Consider the following 20,683-nt stretch of genomic DNA (forward strand, 5'->3'; position numbering starts at 1 on the left):
ACATAACAGTGTGAACTACTACAGAATTACCTCAATTTTTATTGCTTTTTTTTTTTTTTTTTTTTTGCTTAGAAGAAGAATTTTAGAAAAATGCCTTAATGTTGAAATGTAAATGGCATTAATTTACCAGATCCAGCTTTAAATATAAACAGTACACTGGTACCTTGAGTTAATCTTCATATGGAGTGTTTTGACTTGAATGGTAACTATTGGAAGGCAGTAAATTTAACTGGAGGTTAATTTGCACAGTGCATATCCATATCTTCATCAAGACAGGATTGTGGCCTGACTTACTGAAATTTAACTGGCATTCGTGCTTCACCTTCCGTGTTTGTGTTGAAGATTTGGAATTCACAAGTCATAATCCTGTTCGTGACAGTCAGTACCAATAGTAGAAATGTATCAACTGTAAAACTGCAGTCTTGGAGCAAATTACTACCTTATTGCTTTGATCATATTTTTTGGAAAAGTGGCATCTTTGAATCTTTGGGTCGTCAACAGTGTAGCACTTCAAACTTGTCATTATCATGTGATCACATATTTAAATTTTGCTGTTAATATGATAATTTCCTGAAACATGTTAACAATTTACATGACAAGGTGAAAAAGCAAAGACACGTATCTGGCACTGAATACTGTTATGTAAAATAATTGGTGTTTAACTGTATAAATATATTCATGACTGTTACCTTTAAATAGACAATGTTTAGTGATGTTTCAAGAGATGGGTGGCTATAGAGAATGGTGCAATAAGGTATCTGGGCATTGTGCACTATGTCTATATGCACTTTGGTTTATCAGGGATATTTTATTAGTGTTTTGTATGTATTTAACATAATATTAAAGATGTGCCAATTCAGTTTGCTTTTCAATATTTTTTTATGAGACTAATGTGTACCAAAGTGACTGTGAAACTGATTTATTTTTTTCTTACTGATGTTTTGAATATATACTTCCAGTCTGTCATGCATACTGCAAGTAAAAATAAATAAAAGTTCAGCAAATCTGGATATTTTGCTTTGGATAGAGGATCAAAATTTCATTCTGACATCCAGAAGTTACAGGGTTTATTTATATAATTTATCAGATGTCCCTAAACTTATTACATAATGCAGGTTTATCTCTGTTGTACTTTTAAGCTTGACATTGCATATTTTTAATAGGAAAAAAAGGCATTTTTCTAAAGGTGCTTTTAGTGATCCTTACAAAGCCAAGAACAGCCCTGCCTTGTTGAAACCACGTTTAAATGTTGTTATCTGTTGGCTTTTATTCTGCAAGGCATTTGGAGGAACGTGCATAAGGGTCATGCAACACAAGGCAAAGTGTTCAGAGGGGACTCTTATGGGGTATGTAAAAAATAAATATAAAGCTGTGTAGGCACGTGCAGGCCTTTGTATGGAGCTGTGCATGCAGGTATGAACACTTCCAGCTCTTAAAGGCTGGTCTGAAAATTTCTCCAAAACCAAAGCACTATTCTTAGGTTCTTAAGGAAGGAGTCATTCCTTATTTCCAGCAGCGTTTCAGTTTAGCATTTGAAAAAATACGAAAATGGACCTGGTGCATTTGAAAGTAGGAACCAGAATTTTGCTTTTCTGCAGCAAATGCAGCCATCAGTGTACAGATACAATGTAAGGGAGGTGTTTTCACTTTTCCTCAGCCAGCACCAGCTTTTTAAAGCAGCAGCACCAGCTATTAGTTTATTTTAGACTGATATGTTTGCCAATTAAACACCTACAATGCCCTGTTTTGTTAACTGGGGATGAGTGAAGAGGCAGCACCTACACTTTCTGAGTTCCCTCGGTATCTGAATCTGCTCTGCTTCTCTCTTGTGCTGTGAGGGTGCTGACACAAGTCAGTGCTCGTAGCAGGAGGGTGAAATATGAGCTCCAGTAAGAGGCTGACTCTGCCATCGGGTGCACTCTAAATAAAGGCGAGTAATTGGAGTTACTCATCCTTTACTGTAAGAGTAGGTGGAAATGTAGTAAGAGCAGGGAGAGAGACAGAAGTGATTTCATCTGTCTCAGCACTCTGGTCACAGAGAAAATGTTTTGTTATTGATGATGCCAAGTGTTGGTCAGTCTGCCTTTCTCCTCAGCCCTCTCCTCTCCTTTGAGGATTCTCTCATCATGGGCTGCATGTTGGGATTTTTCCTCCACTGCAGTCTGGCTCTGTTACTTCATCCTGGAGGCACAGGAGCTGAGGAGTGTGTATGTAGGACAGAGGACAGGTAGCTTTCTCTCCAAGGAGCCTGCTAACCCCTCACCATCCATCTGCCACCAATTCATATGGTCCTCTGCCTCCTCTGAGCAGAAACCACAAGGGCTTGAGTAAGCTCTGAGTAGGCTTCTATTTATGTTTCTCAGGCAGTAACAGTGTTTGACCAGTTCAGCTCTAATGCTTCAGCCTACAATTTGCCACCTGTATTTCAGCAAGCTCAGGATCTGCCACAACACCTCTATTGTAGTGCAAATTGTCATAACAGCTGTTGGCAGCTTAAAGCTTATTGACTGTCATTATTTCTTTTTCATTACAGTTTTTCAGTCAGTGACACAAAAATCCGGACTTGTTACTGCTGGGTCTCCCAGTTATTAATGGACTGGCTTGGCTCCATCGTGCTGGAGTTTGTTGTTCCAAAAATGCCAGCTCCCTTCTAGGAGGAGGAGTAAAACCTCTTAACAAATGCACTGCTTTTCTTTCCGAGCAAGGGACATGCTGTGGCAAGGCTGTTGTTTTGAGAGTAGAGGTACCTGGCGAAAATATCACTCCAATGGGAGATGGATTAATTCTGAGAATTACACGGCACACATCAAAATCAGACTTTCCTGAGATGTTCCAGATAAATATAAGTTACACCTGACTGTGGTTAGTCACTGTGAGGATGTAGAAAAACATTAAAAGGAGTTAACAGGGAAAAAATAGATTTCTTAATATAAACCCTGATTACTTTCTTGGGTTTTAAAAACACAGCACTATCAGTGTGTTTTGAAGTTTAAGCCAAGCCACATTCATCATGGCTGCACGGTGTTTAGGGTGGCACTCCCAGAATGAGAGGCCAAATATCTGAGTGTTATGATCTAGAGCTTGGATGGGGCCGGTGCAAACAGTTCAGATCAGCTTTTGCAGCCCTTGAAGGGAGCTGAGTTTTAGGTTTAATATTAATCCTGCTTCTGCTTATAGAAGGCTCATTTGCCAGTTTCACATCCCACTTTAAATATCAAACCCTCTGCCCACTGCCAAAGCTTCAGCTGTGTTTCTTTTTCTGATTAATGCGAAGATGCTCTTTATTTATCTGTTCCCTTTTTCTCTTTCAGAAGATCATTGCCAAGGAGACAAGTCAATGTTTTGTCGCATGGAAGTTCTCTCTCGTTACTGCTCCATCCCTGGTTACAATAAGCTGTGTTGCAAGTCCTGCAACATGTACAGCAACGTCACAGAGGGCGGCAATGTCACCGATGCCAATGTAAATAAGAATAATGTCATCGAGGAGGAGCTCCTGACAACCCTCAGCCCTCCCACGGGAGTGTCCACCACACAGTCTGCCACCAGCCCTCCTCTGGTTTCCAAAACACGAGCACCCCCTTCCAAAGCAACTGAGGAGCACCCAGAAATCAACGCAGTGGATGTTCCCTATAAAGTTGACGGGCTGGATAACGAAGTACCACAGCACAACATCATTACACGGAGGAGGATACCTTATGAAAGGACAAGGAATCAAAGAATTCAGGAGCTGATTGCTGAGAAAATGAAAAAAGAGACTCTTAGGAAAACAAACTAAAACGGAAATATGGCACAAACGACATTTTTCTCTTATAGAGATGTTACAAACATCATAGTATTGCCCATGCCGTAGAGACTAAAAATGGGGGAAAATCAAAGTGGTGCTATGGCAGAGATGCCAAATTCACAAGCCTACTATAAATGGAAATGACAGATTGCTTGATAAGTGCTAATCTGAACAGTTGGATGGCTAGGTTAGGTGTACAGGGTACGGCAGAGTATTAGTGCAATATCCCCACGGTGTTCCACTGAATCCAAACAAACAATAATACTTAGGCCAGATTGGCAGGTTTCTTGGTTATGGGCTCTTTTAAGTCTTCTATGCCTGTGTAAAACTGCTTGGGAATAGTAGTGGGAGTTACACACAGTATGGAGGAGAGCAGTCCCAAGACGTAATAAATCCCTTTAACACTGACAAACAGGTGGTCAGCAATCCTGCGATGCTTCTGTGCATTGCATAAACCCCGGCACTAACACAGCCCGGTTCAGGAAGGTGCCTCAGGATGTGCCAGGCTCAGTTTGACTGATTTTGGCAGAGCTGCCTCTGTGGTCACAGCTCAGCATGTGCTCACGTACCTTTCTGAACGGGGTCTGTGTTAGAAACTATACAGAAAATCCTGTAGCCATGTATTTATGTGTAAATTGAAAACCGGCAAACAGTAGTTTTCATACTTCCATAAACAGTTCCAAAGGATTCTCCCAAACTTTTGGATGCACGCAAGACATTTTAGTAGGGTAGATCTGGCCAACTTGGACTGACAACATCCTAGTCTTTCTGTTTACAATTATCCGTATTTCTGATAAATTCCTGTAATGCAACAGCCTCAGTGATCGTTGTTGGTTGGTGCTTTTTTTATTGGTCTGTTTTTTTTCTACCCACATTCTGGTTAACTTAAAGATGACTGGATTCTTTGGTGCTTTGTTAAGAAAAACATTTCCCCTCTCCCCATAGGCTGAGGTTTTCTTCAAGGAAATAATTCTGTATTATCTTCCTTTCCTTAGGAGAGCTTTATTGGTGCAGAAGTGAACAACTGTTTGCTGTGCCCTTACACAAACACACACACGTGTATTCACAGCACCAGGTCTGCTAGAAACTTTAAGATGTATAACCTGGCAACCCTTTGAGTACTTCTTTTCCCCTCAGGGTCATCATGGTTTTCATAGGTCATTTTGAATTCCTGGTTGGAGAACAGAAGATGAATTCAGCTTTAATACCACCAAGACAGGGAGCATGGACTGGTTCCTGCTGTGGGTGGCATCTGAGCAGTTTTTTTCCTGGCTGGGACTCTTCCACTTGTTTCCTCTTTGCTGGTAAACCTCCTGCAGAGCCCAGGGCTTCCCTGAAATCATACTTTTACCACTAAGTTGGTCTGATGGCTCCCACTTCAGATTTTCCAGCCTGAGAGTTAAGATCTCATCCGGCAGCCTGAGCTGGTCTTGGTTTGAAGTAGTGCCATCAATAAGCCCATCTGTACAGTCACACAAATATTGGGAATGTGCTGTGTTTCTAGCAATGTGAGAGCTCTTCTCTGCTCTGGCTGCTGGCAAAGAGCTTCACAGGTCTTGCAAGATGAACCACATGTGGCTGCCTTGTGCCCTCGACCACCACAATTTGAATGAGCTGCCCAGTCTCCTCTTCCAAACAAGCCATTCCTGCTGGAAAGGAGGTGAGAGCCTGCAGGAACCTCAGACCTTGCAGCACCTAGATGTGGAACTGCTCTGGCCTGAACTGTGGCCAGAAGTCTTTGAAGCACAACACCTGGTCTAGGACAAATGGAGATACTGGCCAAAGCAGAGAAGAAATGTTTTCAGCTGGTGTGGTGGCATCAAGCGCCCCTTCTCAGAGAGGACCGAGGTGATACAACTGGAGCAGCTCAGGTGGTGCAGGGATGGGAGTTACACTGAAGACCACGATGACAGGGAAGCATAACAGGCCTGGTAAAAGTCCAGAGCACTGGGAAACATCTCCTGGGCCAAGTAGACGTGGCGGCAGCCGTGGAAGCAGAAGCCGGCGCAAGCAACAATCTGTTCTGGTTTTGAAAAGGAAAACTCAGGCCTGGCAGTTTGGCAGCACAGCAGGAGGAGTCCCACCACAGACTTTAACTCCTGGAACGCTGAGAGTGTTCCTGCAGTCAAAGGGTGCTTATCTTTAGAGTCCTGTCCCAGCCCTGCTCCGTGGCCTGGCTGCCGGTGCCTCGTGCCAAGGGATTTGTGGTTGCTTTACAGACAGGACAAGTTTTGGTCACAGCGTAGGGTCAGGTCACGTCTGTGCAAAGCAGAGCAGCGTAGAAACGAGCACTGAAGGGAAAAAAAACCCCACCATGCTATTTATAAGCAAGGAAGACGTGTCTAAATCAACAGCATTCCAGCTGCTGTGCCATGGGAGACACAAGCTGTAGCTGGGCTCCCAGCCTGTAGTCAGTCATCAGTATTTCTTGCCTTCCACATTTCCTTTACACAGATGTGGTTAGTATAAAGCTCATCTTTTCCCCTTCAAGTTAATATTCTTTTAGCTCTGTGGACAATAAAAATGAGCCACAGCCCCCAGCTTTTTCGTAGCCTAGAAGCACATCCAAGCATATGAAACTTAGGAAAATCCTACAAACCCAAGGATAGAAAGGGGTTGGGGCTGGATTTATGCAAATGGAGAGGTAGAAATTTGCTGCCTGGATGGTACTAGTCTTAGTCTCTGGGGAGACCCATTGCTCTGACCTCCAGAAGCCCCAGATAACTCATCATAGATTCTGTTCTGCCTTAGCTTTTGGAATAGGCTTAGTCAACCAGGTAATGTGAAGAAAAACCACAGGAGGCAGTACCCACAGCTCGAAAAAAGCATTTTTGCAGATATGTTGGAAACTTCTGCTGCCTCAGGGAGCAGGAGCAGCCTCCCAGAGGGCTGGTCTGGTGCTACATCAGGTCCAGTGTTCATCAGACCCAGTGCAATGCCTTGTGGCATCTGCATTTAGGAAGGGCTTGCTCCCTTCTCAGTCTCACTTTTTTTGGAGATTTGACTTGTTTCTCACAATTTTAATTCTACTGAATATTTCTCTAGCTGTGATTTGGGGAACACTGAAACAGTTTCAGTCTAGATTGCTCAAGACAGTGAGAGGCTGATGGTCCATCTCCTCACGGAGCAGAGCCACCAGCTGCTTTACCTTCACAGTCTTGCTGTACTGGGGGAAGTTGAGTCTCTTCAGAGCAGGAAAGGTGCCTTCTTTACAAGCTGCCATGAGTTCTTCAGAAGGTGGTTTTTTTCAGCACTTCCCCACCATGGTTGTTTCCTAAGAATGTGTTCATCACTTCAACTGGAAAACACAAACACAGGCCTCTGTTGATAAAGAAAAAGCAACCTCAGGCAGCAGGTGGGGGTTTCCTCTCAACTGACCTTTGTTCCACATCATGTAGTGGAAAATTTGGTCTTTTTTTTTTTTTTTTTTTTTTGCTTGGTTGGACTTTGACAACTGTTTCATCTTTTTTTAAAATGCTGTACTAGGGCAAGAGCATCGTCATAATGTGCTTTCTGTGACCAGTTTGCTGTTGCCCAGGTGCTGCATTTTGAGACATAATGAGCAGAAAGTGGTATTTTAACGTAACCTAATCCCCAGAAACTAAAGCAGGCTTATAAATAAATATATTCCTGCAAAGAACCATCTCAGAGATCTGAGAGCTAAAGCACTGTGCTCCCATGAAGCAGTGCATTTGCAACCTAACCATGCAAGTAGACAGCTTTTTTAAATGTCATTTTTCTGCTGGTCTAAACTTAAAATCCAAGTGATAAACTCTCACAAAAAAACCAACCAAACAAACAAACCCAAACAAATTCTGGTTCCCCTGGCTCCAATCATCTGCCATTTTTTTCATCATTCCTTAAAAAATTTCTGTAATCTGAGTGCATCACTTTTTATATTCATGTATCATATCCATTCAATATTTAGAGTCTCACAACATCTCCATAGAATGCTTTCAGAGATTTTGAGAATTCCAGAAACGGTGCTTTATCAGTACTCAAAGGGTTTTATGTTTTATTTTATTAAGTAATGCATTTAATGTCTTATTTACTCACCTACAGTGCACAGTATTAGCTATGTTCATCTGAGTATCTATATGCAACTTCCATTCACTTACATATGCCTTAACAGAAATTGCAATAAATAGCCATTTCTTGTATATTAAAAATGTATATACAAATTAGAATCTTTAATTTTATAATTTATTAAATTCAAATGTCTGTGCTCTTTTGCAAAAAAAAAAAGTGTTTGGCTTTTCCCTGTGCTTTTTTCATTGAATTAATTAACATTATGCAGAGATGTTGGAGGAGGAAGAAGAAGCATCTTCAGATTCAAACCCAATTCAATCTCTACAACTTTATATTAATGAAATGGGATTGGGATGTACTTGCTGCCAAAGTCCTACATTACTGTTACAACATCCATTATCCAAGGCTAAATATCATGAAGTCACTGGACCAAAGCCTCAGTTGATAACTGCACAGAAATTAATCAAACTCACTTAAACCTGCTTGAGGCTGAAATCCATCCTGGTCCATGTATCATCTCCTTAAAAGGCTCAGTTCAGGACTGATGAGTAAATTCCACTTGGCATGTCCTATTGATAAAATAATTGATCTTTTCCATGAAATTCTTTTGCATACATTTTCCTGCCATATCCTGCACACTCGTAGCCAGGTTCCCTTTAAAGCATAAATGCGTCTCTCCCATCTAATTAAAGTTTGTTGCTTCAGGATTTGAAAGATCCCTGCTCACTGTGATTATTCAGCGAGCACCGTGCAGTGCATTCATGCCCAACATGTTCTTTGATCAGCTAACAAACCACCTCAGTATTTTCCATATGGAAAAGTCATTTACTTATTTAAATGCCCTGATAAAACAGCAGACCAGCCCAAGCCTGGAGTTCATTTACTCTGACAATTCATACAGTATTGACAAGGGTTATATTTAATTGCCTTTCGTTTTCACAACCTGAAGATTTTGAGATTTTTTTAGAGGGGCCATAGGAAAGTGTCTCATGTCCATACTCCAGAGACACCCATGGTGGGGTGCAGACATGTCCAACACCCCTCCTTCTCCCCTTGGTCTTCCTCTCCCATGTCTGAAATGCTAAAAGACAACACCCACAGGAGGCCTTCTCTTCCTCTCCTGGCCTACATCAGCTTTTTATCCCCTTTGCATCTATTCTTCAGATTAGGGCAATAAAGGAAGCCCACAGGGGAGCCCAGGCATTTCTCCAGCTCAGTGCAGTGTGTGAATTAAAAAAAAGGCAGCTCAAGGAGCAATTCCAGGCCCGGAAAGTTGTTATACAGGTTATCCTCAATAACCTGCCACCAGGCAGAGGGCAACCCTCCCAAAGTGCTGTGCAAATCTGACTGCCCTTTCCCACAGCAAGGTGGGCACAGGATGATTTCCAGGCTCCCACCCGGGGTTCTGGCTCAATGCTGGGCTTTGCCCACAGGGGTCAAAAAAATGCTTCCAGGGGATGAATGCCTGGAAACCCCACGAGAGCTGCGTGGGTGCAGGTGGATATGTGTCCACGTGCATGACTTGGCTCTGCTTTCTCCCCCTGCCCTTCTCCATCAGCAGCTTCCCAAAGCCCAGCAGAGACCGAAGCTGCGGAGCCACAGAACGGCATCAAGTGCAAGGGCACTTCTGAAAACTCATTACAGGAAGGAGCAGAGCAGGACGACACACGTGGCAGGAACCTCATCCTAGTTAATCTGCTGGTTTTTATGGCTCGTCAGCAGAGCTCCCACCAGCGAGGAAATCGCACTTTGCATCCGTGCAAACCCCCGGCAGTGCCCGGGTTCCGGCGGTGCTGCTGCACCTCTGGGATGCGGAGTGTCGGCTCGAGTTACCACTAGATGGTGGCACGGCACAAGAAGTGCGATTATGAAACAATCGCTGGACTTCGGTCTCGGGGTGGAAAATCCCTTGATCTGGTGAGATGGGCTCTCTGCATCCCGGGGTCTCAGGAAAGACCAGGTGGAGTAAAACCCGCTTGGCTCAGTCCTCACCACGGTGTGGATGATGTATTTAAGATGCTTGTTGTGATGCTGCCTGTGCCCTACCAGGAGCTGGGGGAGTGAAGAACAAGCAGGGATCCTGCAGGAGAGAAACACAGAGCCATCATCAGCCCCACTGCCCAAACCAGCTCAAGAATTGTTTTGTGGGGTTTTCTCAGGACATCTAAACATAGCCCAGCTTTTCTGAAAAGAGGAAAGTTTAGAGGCCAGTAATATTGCAGGGTTTTTCACTGATGGCTGTAATTCAATTTTTTAAAATCTTCTATTAAAGAAATGCAACAGCTATGAGAAGACAAACCTGTCTCAGGTGACTCTGGCTGCTGGCAGGACAGGGGGTTTGATGGGACCCCAGGCAGGAGAAGCTTTTCAGTTGATGGCAGCACAGTGTCCTCACCAAGCCCTGCCACAACCAACACTGTTCAGCTTTCCAGCCTCTTCATGGGGTGCATTCCAAAGGGACAAATCCACACCAGCATTCAGGCACTTCAGAATATATATATATAAAATCTAAAATAATGTATGAAAAAAATGCATCTACATAAAGATACGATACAACCTTATGCAGACCAGTAATAATATAACTAAAAATATTGATATTATTTTAAATAAATACCCGGGGCTGGATTCCCAGGGGAGGCTGCCAGTGAGTTGTCACCATAGTTTGTACTTCTGAGACTTCAGAATACTTTACCCCTCTCTCTCTGCTGGCCGTGGGCGACCAGTGCTAACGAGAGGCAATGGAGCCGTGACACTGGCATGGCCTAGAAACTCCCAGTAAATGCTCCCAGGAGTCATTTTCCAAGTCTACTTGAAATCCCAAGGAAACCGAGTGCCTAAATCACCCTGAGCCTTTGCAAAGGCTCCCAAGGTGACCCCACCCAGCTGGGTGGAGAGCTCAGTTCTGCCAACAAGCCATGGGGTGACTGCATTCACCCAGCCCTCACAGGAACTGGTTCCTCACCTGCAAAAGATCGAGAAGTAACCAGTAATTTCCAGGAAATCCACGTGCACCAATGGCAGTGTTTGCACATGCAGCCTCCACCAGTTGCTGTGTGAGCTGCAGTCAAGGCAACAGCTGTGGATGTGACATTTCCAGCCGAACTCTGCCTGGTTGATACAAAACCAGCTCATTAATGTTTCATGGGAGTATCTTCACCGGTTACTATAGTGGCTGCTTGCTCTAATGCACGGGAGGTTAATGGGGTGGGAGATGTAATTAGAGAACACAAATCACCTGGAACCTGGCACAAATCAGGTCAAGACATTTTCTTTTCCTGAACTTCTAAAGACAAACATAGAAACACGGAATCACAGCTGGAAGGGTCCTTAAAGATGATCTCTTTCCAACCCCCCTGCCATGGATAGTGGTGCCATCCACTAGACCAGGTTGCTCCTGCTGCTCTGGAAGGAGGAGTGGGCAGAAATGGGCTAAGAAGGGTAAAACCCCCCCCCCATAAATATTCTTTGCAATATCCCAAAGCAAACATTATTACATTATTTATGAAGCATCCTTGGCAGGGCTGGGTGCCCCATCAGGTGGATGCTGGCTTTAGCCAGAAGTGCTGGAGCTGTCCCAGAGCCCCCATCTGACATGAAGGACATTTTCCATGAAAATACCAAAAATGGGAATTGACTTTAGTATCCATTTATGGCTCCCAAAGATTAATTGCTTTGTTTATCCAAACATCAACAAACTTCAAAAATGCCCAAAGGAGAGTCACACACTTACCCAACGCTGCTAAACTGCTTGGATAGAAGGCTCTCCCAAAAACTGGAAGCATTCCAAGAGAAAAGCTAACAAACAGAAAACCAAACCAAAAAAATAACCGTCAGCATTTCTATCCCAGACACTCAACCGAGCCCTGCAGAGCTAACAACTGGTGTTTTCCTCTGCAGCTCAGGCACCACTGCTGTGGCTGTTTTCTTTTGCCATTAATCCCATTTGGTGATGGTTTTCATGCACCCAGGAATGCTGATTCACCTCGATCTCAGGGAGAATAAGTACAGGAGACAGGGATGATTTAACCAGAACCATCCTCAGAAGTGCTTGGGAGACACCTATGACAGTTTTGCAACAAGCGTTCAAAATTGTGTCTTTTTTTTATATATATATTTTAAATTATCTTTCTTTGAGTACCTCATTGTTGAAAGAGGAAACCGAGTGGCTGTGGTTGAGGTAAAAAGACACAAGAGCTATATTATATTTGGTTAATTACAGTTACTTTTAAAGCTGTATCTGGTATTTTTTAAATTATATTTTAACTTTTATATCACCCAGAATGTAAAAAAAATATGATAGAGAACAAATAATTTATACTGGCATTATCCTGAGCAATTCCAGTAACAGCGATTCAAATAAATGTAATTTTCTTACAGCAAAACCAGACGCCTGGGAGAAACTAATTTTAACAGATAAAAGGGATTCTCTTATTGCAAACCAGTATTTTCAGGGCAGTTTGATAAAGCAATACCTTATCAAAGCACATTTCTTGAGGACTGATCGCTTTGGAGGCTCTTGGGCAGCATCTTGAGTGTGGGGTGCAAGGTCTCCACAGCCCTGTTGGGACACCACCAAAACCACACTGAGGGACAATGATACAAAAAAATCTTTAGAAGATTCCCCTGACCCTTTTAGAGACCCGATATCCCAACCCTGAGCCTGATTCAGCTCCTCTCAGAGCTGCTGCCATCCCTGCTGGGGTGGCCACAGCCAAGCCGATGCTTTGCATGGCCCCAGCTCCATCTGTTTCACGAGACCTTTGGGAAGCAGACGTCTCCAGCCAGAAGGAGAGGCTTTCCAGGGGATTGGAAAGCACCTTAAGGACTTTTTTTAAAGAGAACGTGTCCATGCACATCTGCACTTGTGGGGTTTTTTTCCCCAGATCAGTGATTTTCCTCACAAAATGGCTTTCCTGAGCTTTATGCTGCAGCTGCTTGGAGTAGTTGGGGTGTGGGGTTTTTTTCCTTTCTATGGTAATTACAGTGCCTGCAAGCAAGAAGGAAAAATTTAAGCTTGTTACTACAGCATGATCACAGCTATCATTGCTGTTAGGAAATTTAATGCATGAAGGTTGAGGGTCATTTCAGCTAACTTCAGCTTTCTGGCAGCAGAAGTCCAGACAAACAGCTTAAGCTTACACACCTGTTATATTGAAATGCTAAGCAATGGCTATTTCCAGAAAGAAAAAAAAAAAAATCTGCTTTGAATCCTACCCTGAAGGGGTGCACAAGTCTGTTGAGCTGCTTATTTCTTTCCACCAGAGATAAAGAAGGAAGCTGGATGATGAGCGTGGGCTTGGGTGACCAAATCAGCAGTTACAGCCAAGGCGAGCCGGAGTGCTGGTAACACAGAGAATATTTGCATTAAAACTGGTGATTTTTAATCTAGAACTTCTGCTCTTCTCTTCATCCCTCGCAGTGGCTCAGGACAGGTGTTGTGGGGAGCAGCAAGGTTCAGAAGTGCAGTCACACTCCCTGGCCTGGGTCACACAGGGATGTTTTGTGGCGTGGCTGTTCCCCAGGAAGGAGCAGCAGCTGTTGGGGCTGCCTCTGAGGACAGCGTTGGGAAACAAATACAGGAGGAAGATTCTGCTGCAACGTAACTATTCATCTCCCCACCCAACGTGGTGCTGCAATAGAGGCTACGAGAGGGACACGGGGGTTATTCCAGAACTGCAATGAGTTTGCAGCACGTTAATAAACCAGAAAACAAAGGCCCATCCCTACTGCCAAGGGGCCCGCAAGGTCGGATGCTGCCGGTGCTCCTGGGAGAGCAATTTACCGTAATGCACTTGTGTGGTCTCAGCGAAACACGAACGGGGGCGATGCCGGGGGCAGGGGGAGGAGGGGAGAAGAGCCCAGGGAGGTGCCGTGGCGGGCCCAGATGCTGCTGTGCCTCCACAGTGGGTGACACTGAGCTCAGCGACATGGATGTAAGCTCAGCACAGGGATGTAGGCTCAGCACAGGGATGTAGGCTCAGCACAGAGTGGGAGTGGGGACGGAGCAGAGCGGAGAGCGGCGATAAAGATGCTGCAAACACCCCCCACTGTCTCTTAGGCAAACCAGCGCAAATTTGTTCACAAAGTAAGGCAGAGGAGCAGAAGCAGCCCAAAATCTTAAGGGTTCCCCTCTCAGCATGAAGATACTACGGCTCCTCTTTTCCCACCCCAGCTCGGAGCGAAGGCAGCCCCTCCTGCCCCGCGGTCCCTTCCACACGGGGAATTATCGCCAGGGGTGTGCGGTGGCCAGTCCTGTCGGGGCCGGGATGGCCCTGCCTGCCCCGATGCCACGGCGCCTGCCGGCTGCGGCTCGGGCAGGGCAGGCAGCCAGCGGGTTATATTTAGCAACAGCAACAAAACAGGCAGCGGGATCAGCTGACTGAGGCAGGGAGCTGGCGCATGGGTTAGTGTTAGACAGCACATCTCCTGTGCTGAAAACGGGGAGGAGAGAGCAGGGCAGAGCCGCGGAGCCAGGGGAGACGAACAGCCACCCGCAGCCACACAGGTAAGGGGAGGGGGTCGCACGGGCTGGGTCTGGCCATGGGCTGGGTCCTGGGTGTCGCTGGGGATACCCGGGATGGTGGCAGCCAGTGATGCTCAAGGCGTGGTGGAGGGAAAGAGCTGCAGGGCAGGGGGTCCTGCTCTCCAGGAGTGCTGGTGGGAAGGTGACCTCGACCACGCCAGCCCAGTGCCCAGGGTGGGGGGTATCTGAGCCGGAACTAATCCATCCCATCGGAAGAGTTTTACTGTAAATAGGTAGTTTAATTTCCTTCCAAAGGAAGGGCGTGTTGGCAGGACTTAGTTACTGATTAGCGATACTGGTGATTTATCACGATGTGCCCGTGCCCCTTATCACGAGCATCTGTCCACCCTCCTCAACACCGGGCCCAGACCCTGACACTGCCGAGCTCAGACAAGGGGTGGGAGGGAAGGCAAAGGAACAAGCATTCTCCTTAAGGCATAAGGAAAAAAGGAACAGGCAGGAAAAAGGACAATAGAAAGGCCATAAGGTTTAAAACCAGCGTCTCCTGCTCTCAGGTCAGCAAATCCCAGCTTGGCTGATTTTACCAGTGGCACCTGAGAGAAACCAGTAAGAGCCAGCATCAGCCAGGGGAGGGATGGGCACTCTGGAGCTCTGCCCTGGGCTCGGCACGAGCTGCTCACTTGCACTCTGTGTAAGATCTGCAGCTTTGCAGGGAGGTTCAACAAAGCCAGATTTATTTGCAGCAGTGACAAGCAAGGCATTAAAATAGCTAGCAAAGCACTTTTGGGTTTAATCACACAACAAAGCTATATTGTGTCGGCAGATTAGTCATGTACAAATTTCATTGGGGGAAGCAGTAAAAAAAAAAAAAATTCAGGCTTTGTGGTCATTTCTACCAGAAGGGGAGATAAGCGAAGCTCAGAGAGAGCATTTGGAGGGGGAAAAAAAAATCAGTACAGTTAGAAAACACTGCAGCTCAAAATATACCGAAATGTTTGTAATTCAATATGTTTAACTGAGTAGTGGGAGCAGTTTGATGGAAATCCATCCTAAAAGAAGTTGAGGATGACTATTTGAATACAAAGGACATGAATTAAATCCCCTTGCTCTTTGTAAGCACACAGGGAAAGATCTACCACCCATAACTACATTTATGAACCCCTGGCAGAGACAAAATGACCGTGTTTGTGCAGTCTCACCTGCAGCTTCTAGAACAGACCAGCCATAAGGTTGCTTTACTTACATGGTACTCCCCACAGGGGCAGGTCAGCTCCTTTCCTGTCCAGTTCAGCTCTTGCCTGCTGGGACACGGGGTGAAGTCAGAGCCCTTTTACAGTGAACAGAAGTGTTAAATAAGGAGAGGAGTTTTGTGCCTTGCTGCTACAACAGGGACAATGAGATGAGCTGCTACCCCTGCCCCACACCTCTCCAGCTGTGCCCCCTTGCATTCAGGAGGGAGCATCACTGCTGATCTCCTTAATGAGCCTTTTATTTGCTGCTGTTCTTAATCACTTGGTGTCTTTTGTACGTTTATGAAGCTCTTTACGAAGCCCTGGGTATAAAAGCACCGCCAGCAAACTTTTAAAACGGGGTTTTTGTAAACTGCACTGCTTGCCACAAGAAGGCATCAGGTGGCTCATTAGATAGGGTGGACTTCACGGAAATAAGCCCAGAATTTCTTTACTGCAGCTGGTTTTCACGTGCTGATCGTGCCTGCTCTGCTCTTTACAGCCATGGCACCCCGGATCAGGTTGAGTCTTTCAAAGCCTCTCCCAACCATCCGTGAAACCCACGAGGAAGCGATGGAAGATCCAACCAACAACCCAAAGCGCACTGGAAGCACCACAGCCAGCCCAGACTTGTACTCCAGTGATGACTACATTCAATCCATCTGCCACCTCGCCAGACCCACCTTCCCAGCCCTTCCTGAAAGCAGGCATAAGGTTCAGGACAGGAAGACCCTGAAGACCCTTGAAGACGTGTCATGTTCCCCACCCCTTGCGGGGACACAGCAGGAAAGGTCAAAATGCAAATTGACCAATTTCATTTCAAATGTGGTGCCACTAGGAAAAGTCCCACCTGCAGAAGCCGACTTTTGGTCTAGAGAGGACCCCCTGGAACAGATTTACACCTGTGCAGGAAATCTTTGCTCCTCCAAGGCTTCTTCGTATGGTAAAAGTGCCAGCACTGGTCACTCACAGCGCAATTCTTCTGCCCCAAATGGTGACCTTCATCCCACAACCCTGAAAGAAAAAGCAACAGGGAAACCCAGTTTTCCACGAGTGTTCAGTTTTCCAAGGCTTCCCTCCCCAAGACCAGTTCAGAAAGAAGCGTTCTGCTCAGAGCTGAGGTACCTCAGAAGGGATGAGGGAACAGTTTTAGGGAGTAGCCACAGTCAGAAAGAAAATGGCCCTGTGTCCATTAACACTGAGGAGCTATCAGCATCCTCAGCCAGAGGGAAGCTGCACTGCTCTGTAAGAAAGCAGAGTTTGTTCAACACTGCAGGCATAGGTGAAAAAGAAGGGAGAGAAACTTCTCACTTTGACAAAAATGTGATGGGTGATGTCTCCACTAAGCAGAGATACTTCGAGTCTTTCCAGGTACCTAAAAAAGCCACAATCCATAACTGGATTTCAGAGCACAGATGCATCTGGAAAGAAGCAAAGATAAAAGCTTGTTTGCTCCCAGCCATTGCTGAAGTGTGAAGAAGCAGCTGCTCAGAATAATTTTATTCACAAGATGTAACCACCCTGTGCTCTAGCAGCTCTCCCTGGAGTCTTCACACAGAAAACATGGCTTGAACATGCATGCAAGTCAGGCAGACTATTGTGACCCATCATATCCCTCATCTGTGGGCAAAGGGACAATTCAGAGTCTCATCTGCTAAGGAAACAGCAATCAGTTCTCATTTTGGAAAGGCAACAGTTCATAAAGCATCTCCTCCCACCTACTGCTTAGAACTGCCCTGAGCATGAAGAAAAGCTGGAGAGAGCACAAAGCCCATCTGTGCTGGAGAAGAAGTGATCTGTGGGAACATGGAAATACCAGTGTTTTCCAGCCAATGCCAAGCAGCCAGATGTTGCTCACACTTGGGTACAGTTATCCAGAAAGGAACATTTTGGCTGATGCTGGGACAGTACGATATGTTCTCTCTCTGACACACACATTTACTGGGAGACCCATCAGAGATCCCTGTGTCAGCACCAGGGCCCCACTGGAGAGTCATCTGTTAGCATAGCAGCATAAAGGAATATTCCTTAAAAATCATAAGAAGTCTCTTAAGAGGATTTTCTGGAGGGCAACATGGAGAATATTACAAGTCCTTGGGTGGGGATTTTCCTGTTGCTTACCCCGGCACAACTCTGTTCCCGTTACTCCTTGAACTACCCCCCTGGCATGAGGAGAGCTGGGAGCCCTGGGTGGGCATTGCCATGCCAGTGCTGTGGCTGTTCTGGAGCCAGCTGCAAAGAAATAGGGATTGTGCTGGTTTCTACACTGTCACAGCCAGGCTGCACACCATGGGCACCCATGGAGTTTGCTGGAGGAGCCCCATGCAGGAGCCCTGTGAGCTTGCACACATCTCTGCAGGCTCAGAAGGGCAGCTTTGGCTGAGGGGCAACCTGGGGACTCTGGGCTGGTGCTTACAGGACCTGAATGTAAAATAATAATTCCTGTGTTTCCCTACATGTCTGTGCTTCTGTATTCTCGCCTACCTGACCACGCTGGTGATGTTGACTGTGCTTTGCCTGGTGCTGCAAGAGTGAAACCTGGGAAAAACATAAGTGCATGTTACAAACATCGAGCACAGAACATACATAAAACCATTCAGTTGGGGTTATTGCTACATGGCATGTCTGTGGTGCAAGAAGCATTCCTGCACTGCTGTGAGGTCCCAGTGTGGGGTGGTGGGCACATGCCCAGGCCATCCCTCACTGTCAGCCAGAGACTTCTCCATCCAGAGAAACTGCCTGTCCTTGGCACTTCCTCCTGTGGTCAGAGCAAACTCACGTACCTACGCCTGGTGCCACACTCTCTCATAGCCAGCCAAGAGAAGTAGGTGAGAAAACTTCAAAGCAATAGCAGCCTAATTATTACTACTACTAGGAACAAATGTTTTGGCACAGTGGAGAGCGCAGGGACCAGGTTGTTTGCTCAACAGCAGCTAAGATGAGAAATAGCATTGGAAAACTGCAATTATAAAAATACTCACAAGTGATTTCCAAACCCCCTCGAGCAGATTAAATCAGAAGGCAACTTCTGCTCAGTACCAACACGAGTGTAAATACGCTCAAGGATCAAAAGGTGAGAGTGTCTGAGCTTCTCATCCTCACATCTCTTACCTCAAATATTTTTTTCTCCTGTTGAAACTCATTAGCACTATGGAGCTGAACTGCTTCCCAGCTTTGTTCTTGAACGAACCACACAGCAAGAACAAAAGTGTGAAGGTGGATCCTGCATCTGTTAAAGCTGATGGAAAGAGTTGAAGCCGGGAGGTGCCAGCCCACTCTGCCTCCTCCCCACCTGCCCCTCCCTTCTCAGGTAAACACTGGGGTTTAAGTGATGCTTGTCCTCATTGCTCTGCTGCCATTTAAATTTCCTCCATGTGAATATTTGAGACACTAATGCCTAGCAAGTCCTGTGCCAACTGCATGTATCACTGCTTTTGACAGAAGAAACAAATAAAATCCTTCCATCCAGTTGTTGTTTCCATTACTGCATTCCGTGGGGTGTTATTTTCACAGCAGGGCTGGTCCACGGCACATGGGCTGTGACTTGCCACAGAAACACCTCCTCACCCTACCAGGTCACACCAGAGCCAGCTCTGAGAGGTGCAGCAGGGTTTGGAGAAATGAAGCTTTGGAGTGAACTGGCTCACTCTGGAGCCTGTTATTTCTTTAGAGAAAACTGAGGTTCTGCTCAAGCAGCTGGGTTTTGCAAGAGGACCCAAAGTTGGTGGGATGCAGGAAAGATCAGGACAAACATAGGCAAATTGGGGTCATGGGAGTGGCAAGGCATCGGGGTTAGAAGGGGGAAACATGGGACTAGTGGTGCTGGTGAGCGATCAGGGCAGCTCCCAGGAGGAGGGGGATGAGGGTTTCCAGGGGCCAGGAGCTCCAGGCTGAGGGATTCCAGCTGTGCAGTGAAGGCTGTGATGGGTAAGAAAAGTCCAGTTTAACACAGGACAGAAGAGCACATGGGGAGTGTTGTTTCCCTTTGCCTCTGCTACCCTTCAGGTTGAGATAAATCCTGGTTTGAAAAGCACAGTCCTCACCTTTTTCACCATCAGCTCTGTTGGAAATGAGGACTTCAGTCCCCATGAAATCACTGTGCAGTTAAATATGCACCAGTTCCCTGGTAAGTCAGGTTTGCAGCTGTACAGCATCACCCACCTGCTGCAGATGCACCTCAGGCTGGTTCAGTGTGGGGCAGCCCCCTCACCCCACTGTAACAGCCCCTCTGCTCCTGGGCCACCAAGGGCTCTCCAGAATCCAACTGAGAGCTGCTGAGGGAACCTGCAGTCCTACCAAAGGAAAACAAAGAGGCTGCTGTTGGATGGGATAACGTGGCCAGCAGTTATACAGCACTTTTCTCCCTGTTCCCCCCTTTGGTGACCATACCAGCCCATGGACACACACCCGGGCCATCAGAAAATGCTCCCCCTCTTTTCCCTCTGCACAGAACAGCCCCTGAGGAATCACTGGTCAGGATGAACCTCCTGCCTGTTTCAGAAGTGCTCCCAGACAAGAAAGAAAACCTTATCTGGGAATTTAGGTCACAGAGTGAGATAAAAGCCGTGCTGCCTCCACGGCCAATCTCATGGCAGGCTCTGCATTTGAAGTCACTGGCAGAAAAATCTCATTTATTGAGATCATCAGAACTGCCGAGGGGATTTGGATTAATTTGAATGGGGAATTGGCATCCAAATCCCACCGGCAGCTTCCAGTCTCAGCCTTCACAACCAGCTCCCAAGCAAACTGGGGGCTAACGTGCAGTTCTGCTTGCACGATCACGCAGCCCCTTCGTGCTGCAAACAGCAAATGCTTCTGGACACGGAAAATCATGACCAGAATTTACAAACCAGAGTTGGCGAGGTAGAAACAAAGCTGTCCCACTCTTCCCTCAGATTCTTGTCTTTTAAATTGCAAAGATACCCATCAGCTCAAACCAAAGGCAAGGAAGCAACAGCTCCACAGTCCTCGCTGACGGGATCTGGGGATCAGACCTGTGCAGTGCAGAAGCAACTCAGAAACTCCTACAGCAGCCACAGCACAGAGACCTTCACCCACTCCAGGAGGGGCCTTCCTGTGCCCACATGGACAGCCAGAAACACAGTGGATCAGAAACAGTGTGGTTCCAGACAGGGGTAGGTCAGAAATGGGGCTCTC

General features: G+C 46.2%; 2 protein-coding genes across 3 annotated transcripts in view; both read left to right on the forward strand.

Annotated features, from left to right (window-relative positions):
* The window catches only part of ADAMTS2 (ADAM metallopeptidase with thrombospondin type 1 motif 2), a 170,852-nt gene extending 162,925 nt beyond the window's left edge, over positions 1 to 7,927 (forward strand). For both annotated transcript variants that reach the window (XM_050312068.1, XM_050312067.1), the window contains exon 22: positions 3,312 to 7,927. In XM_050312068.1, coding sequence (XP_050168025.1) covers positions 3,312 to 3,775 — 464 coding nt within the window. In that variant the 3' untranslated portion in view covers positions 3,776 to 7,927. The remainder of the gene's footprint in view (positions 1 to 3,311) is intronic.
* A 6,230-nt stretch (positions 7,928 to 14,157) lies between these two features.
* On the forward strand, positions 14,158 to 18,994 carry LOC126638424 (uncharacterized). The gene is made up of 2 exons (XM_050312294.1): positions 14,158 to 14,318; positions 16,029 to 18,994. The coding sequence occupies exon 2, from the start codon at positions 16,031 to 16,033 to the stop codon at positions 17,000 to 17,002; it is 972 nt and encodes a 323-aa protein (XP_050168251.1). The 5' UTR covers positions 14,158 to 14,318; positions 16,029 to 16,030; the 3' UTR covers positions 17,003 to 18,994.
* Positions 18,995 to 20,683: the final 1,689 nt, after the last annotated feature.

The sequence above is a fragment of the Myiozetetes cayanensis genome, unplaced genomic scaffold (assembly GCF_022539395.1).
Source record: "Myiozetetes cayanensis isolate MyiCay16 unplaced genomic scaffold, myiCay2020 scf17, whole genome shotgun sequence".
NCBI lineage: Eukaryota > Metazoa > Chordata > Aves > Passeriformes > Tyrannidae > Myiozetetes > Myiozetetes cayanensis.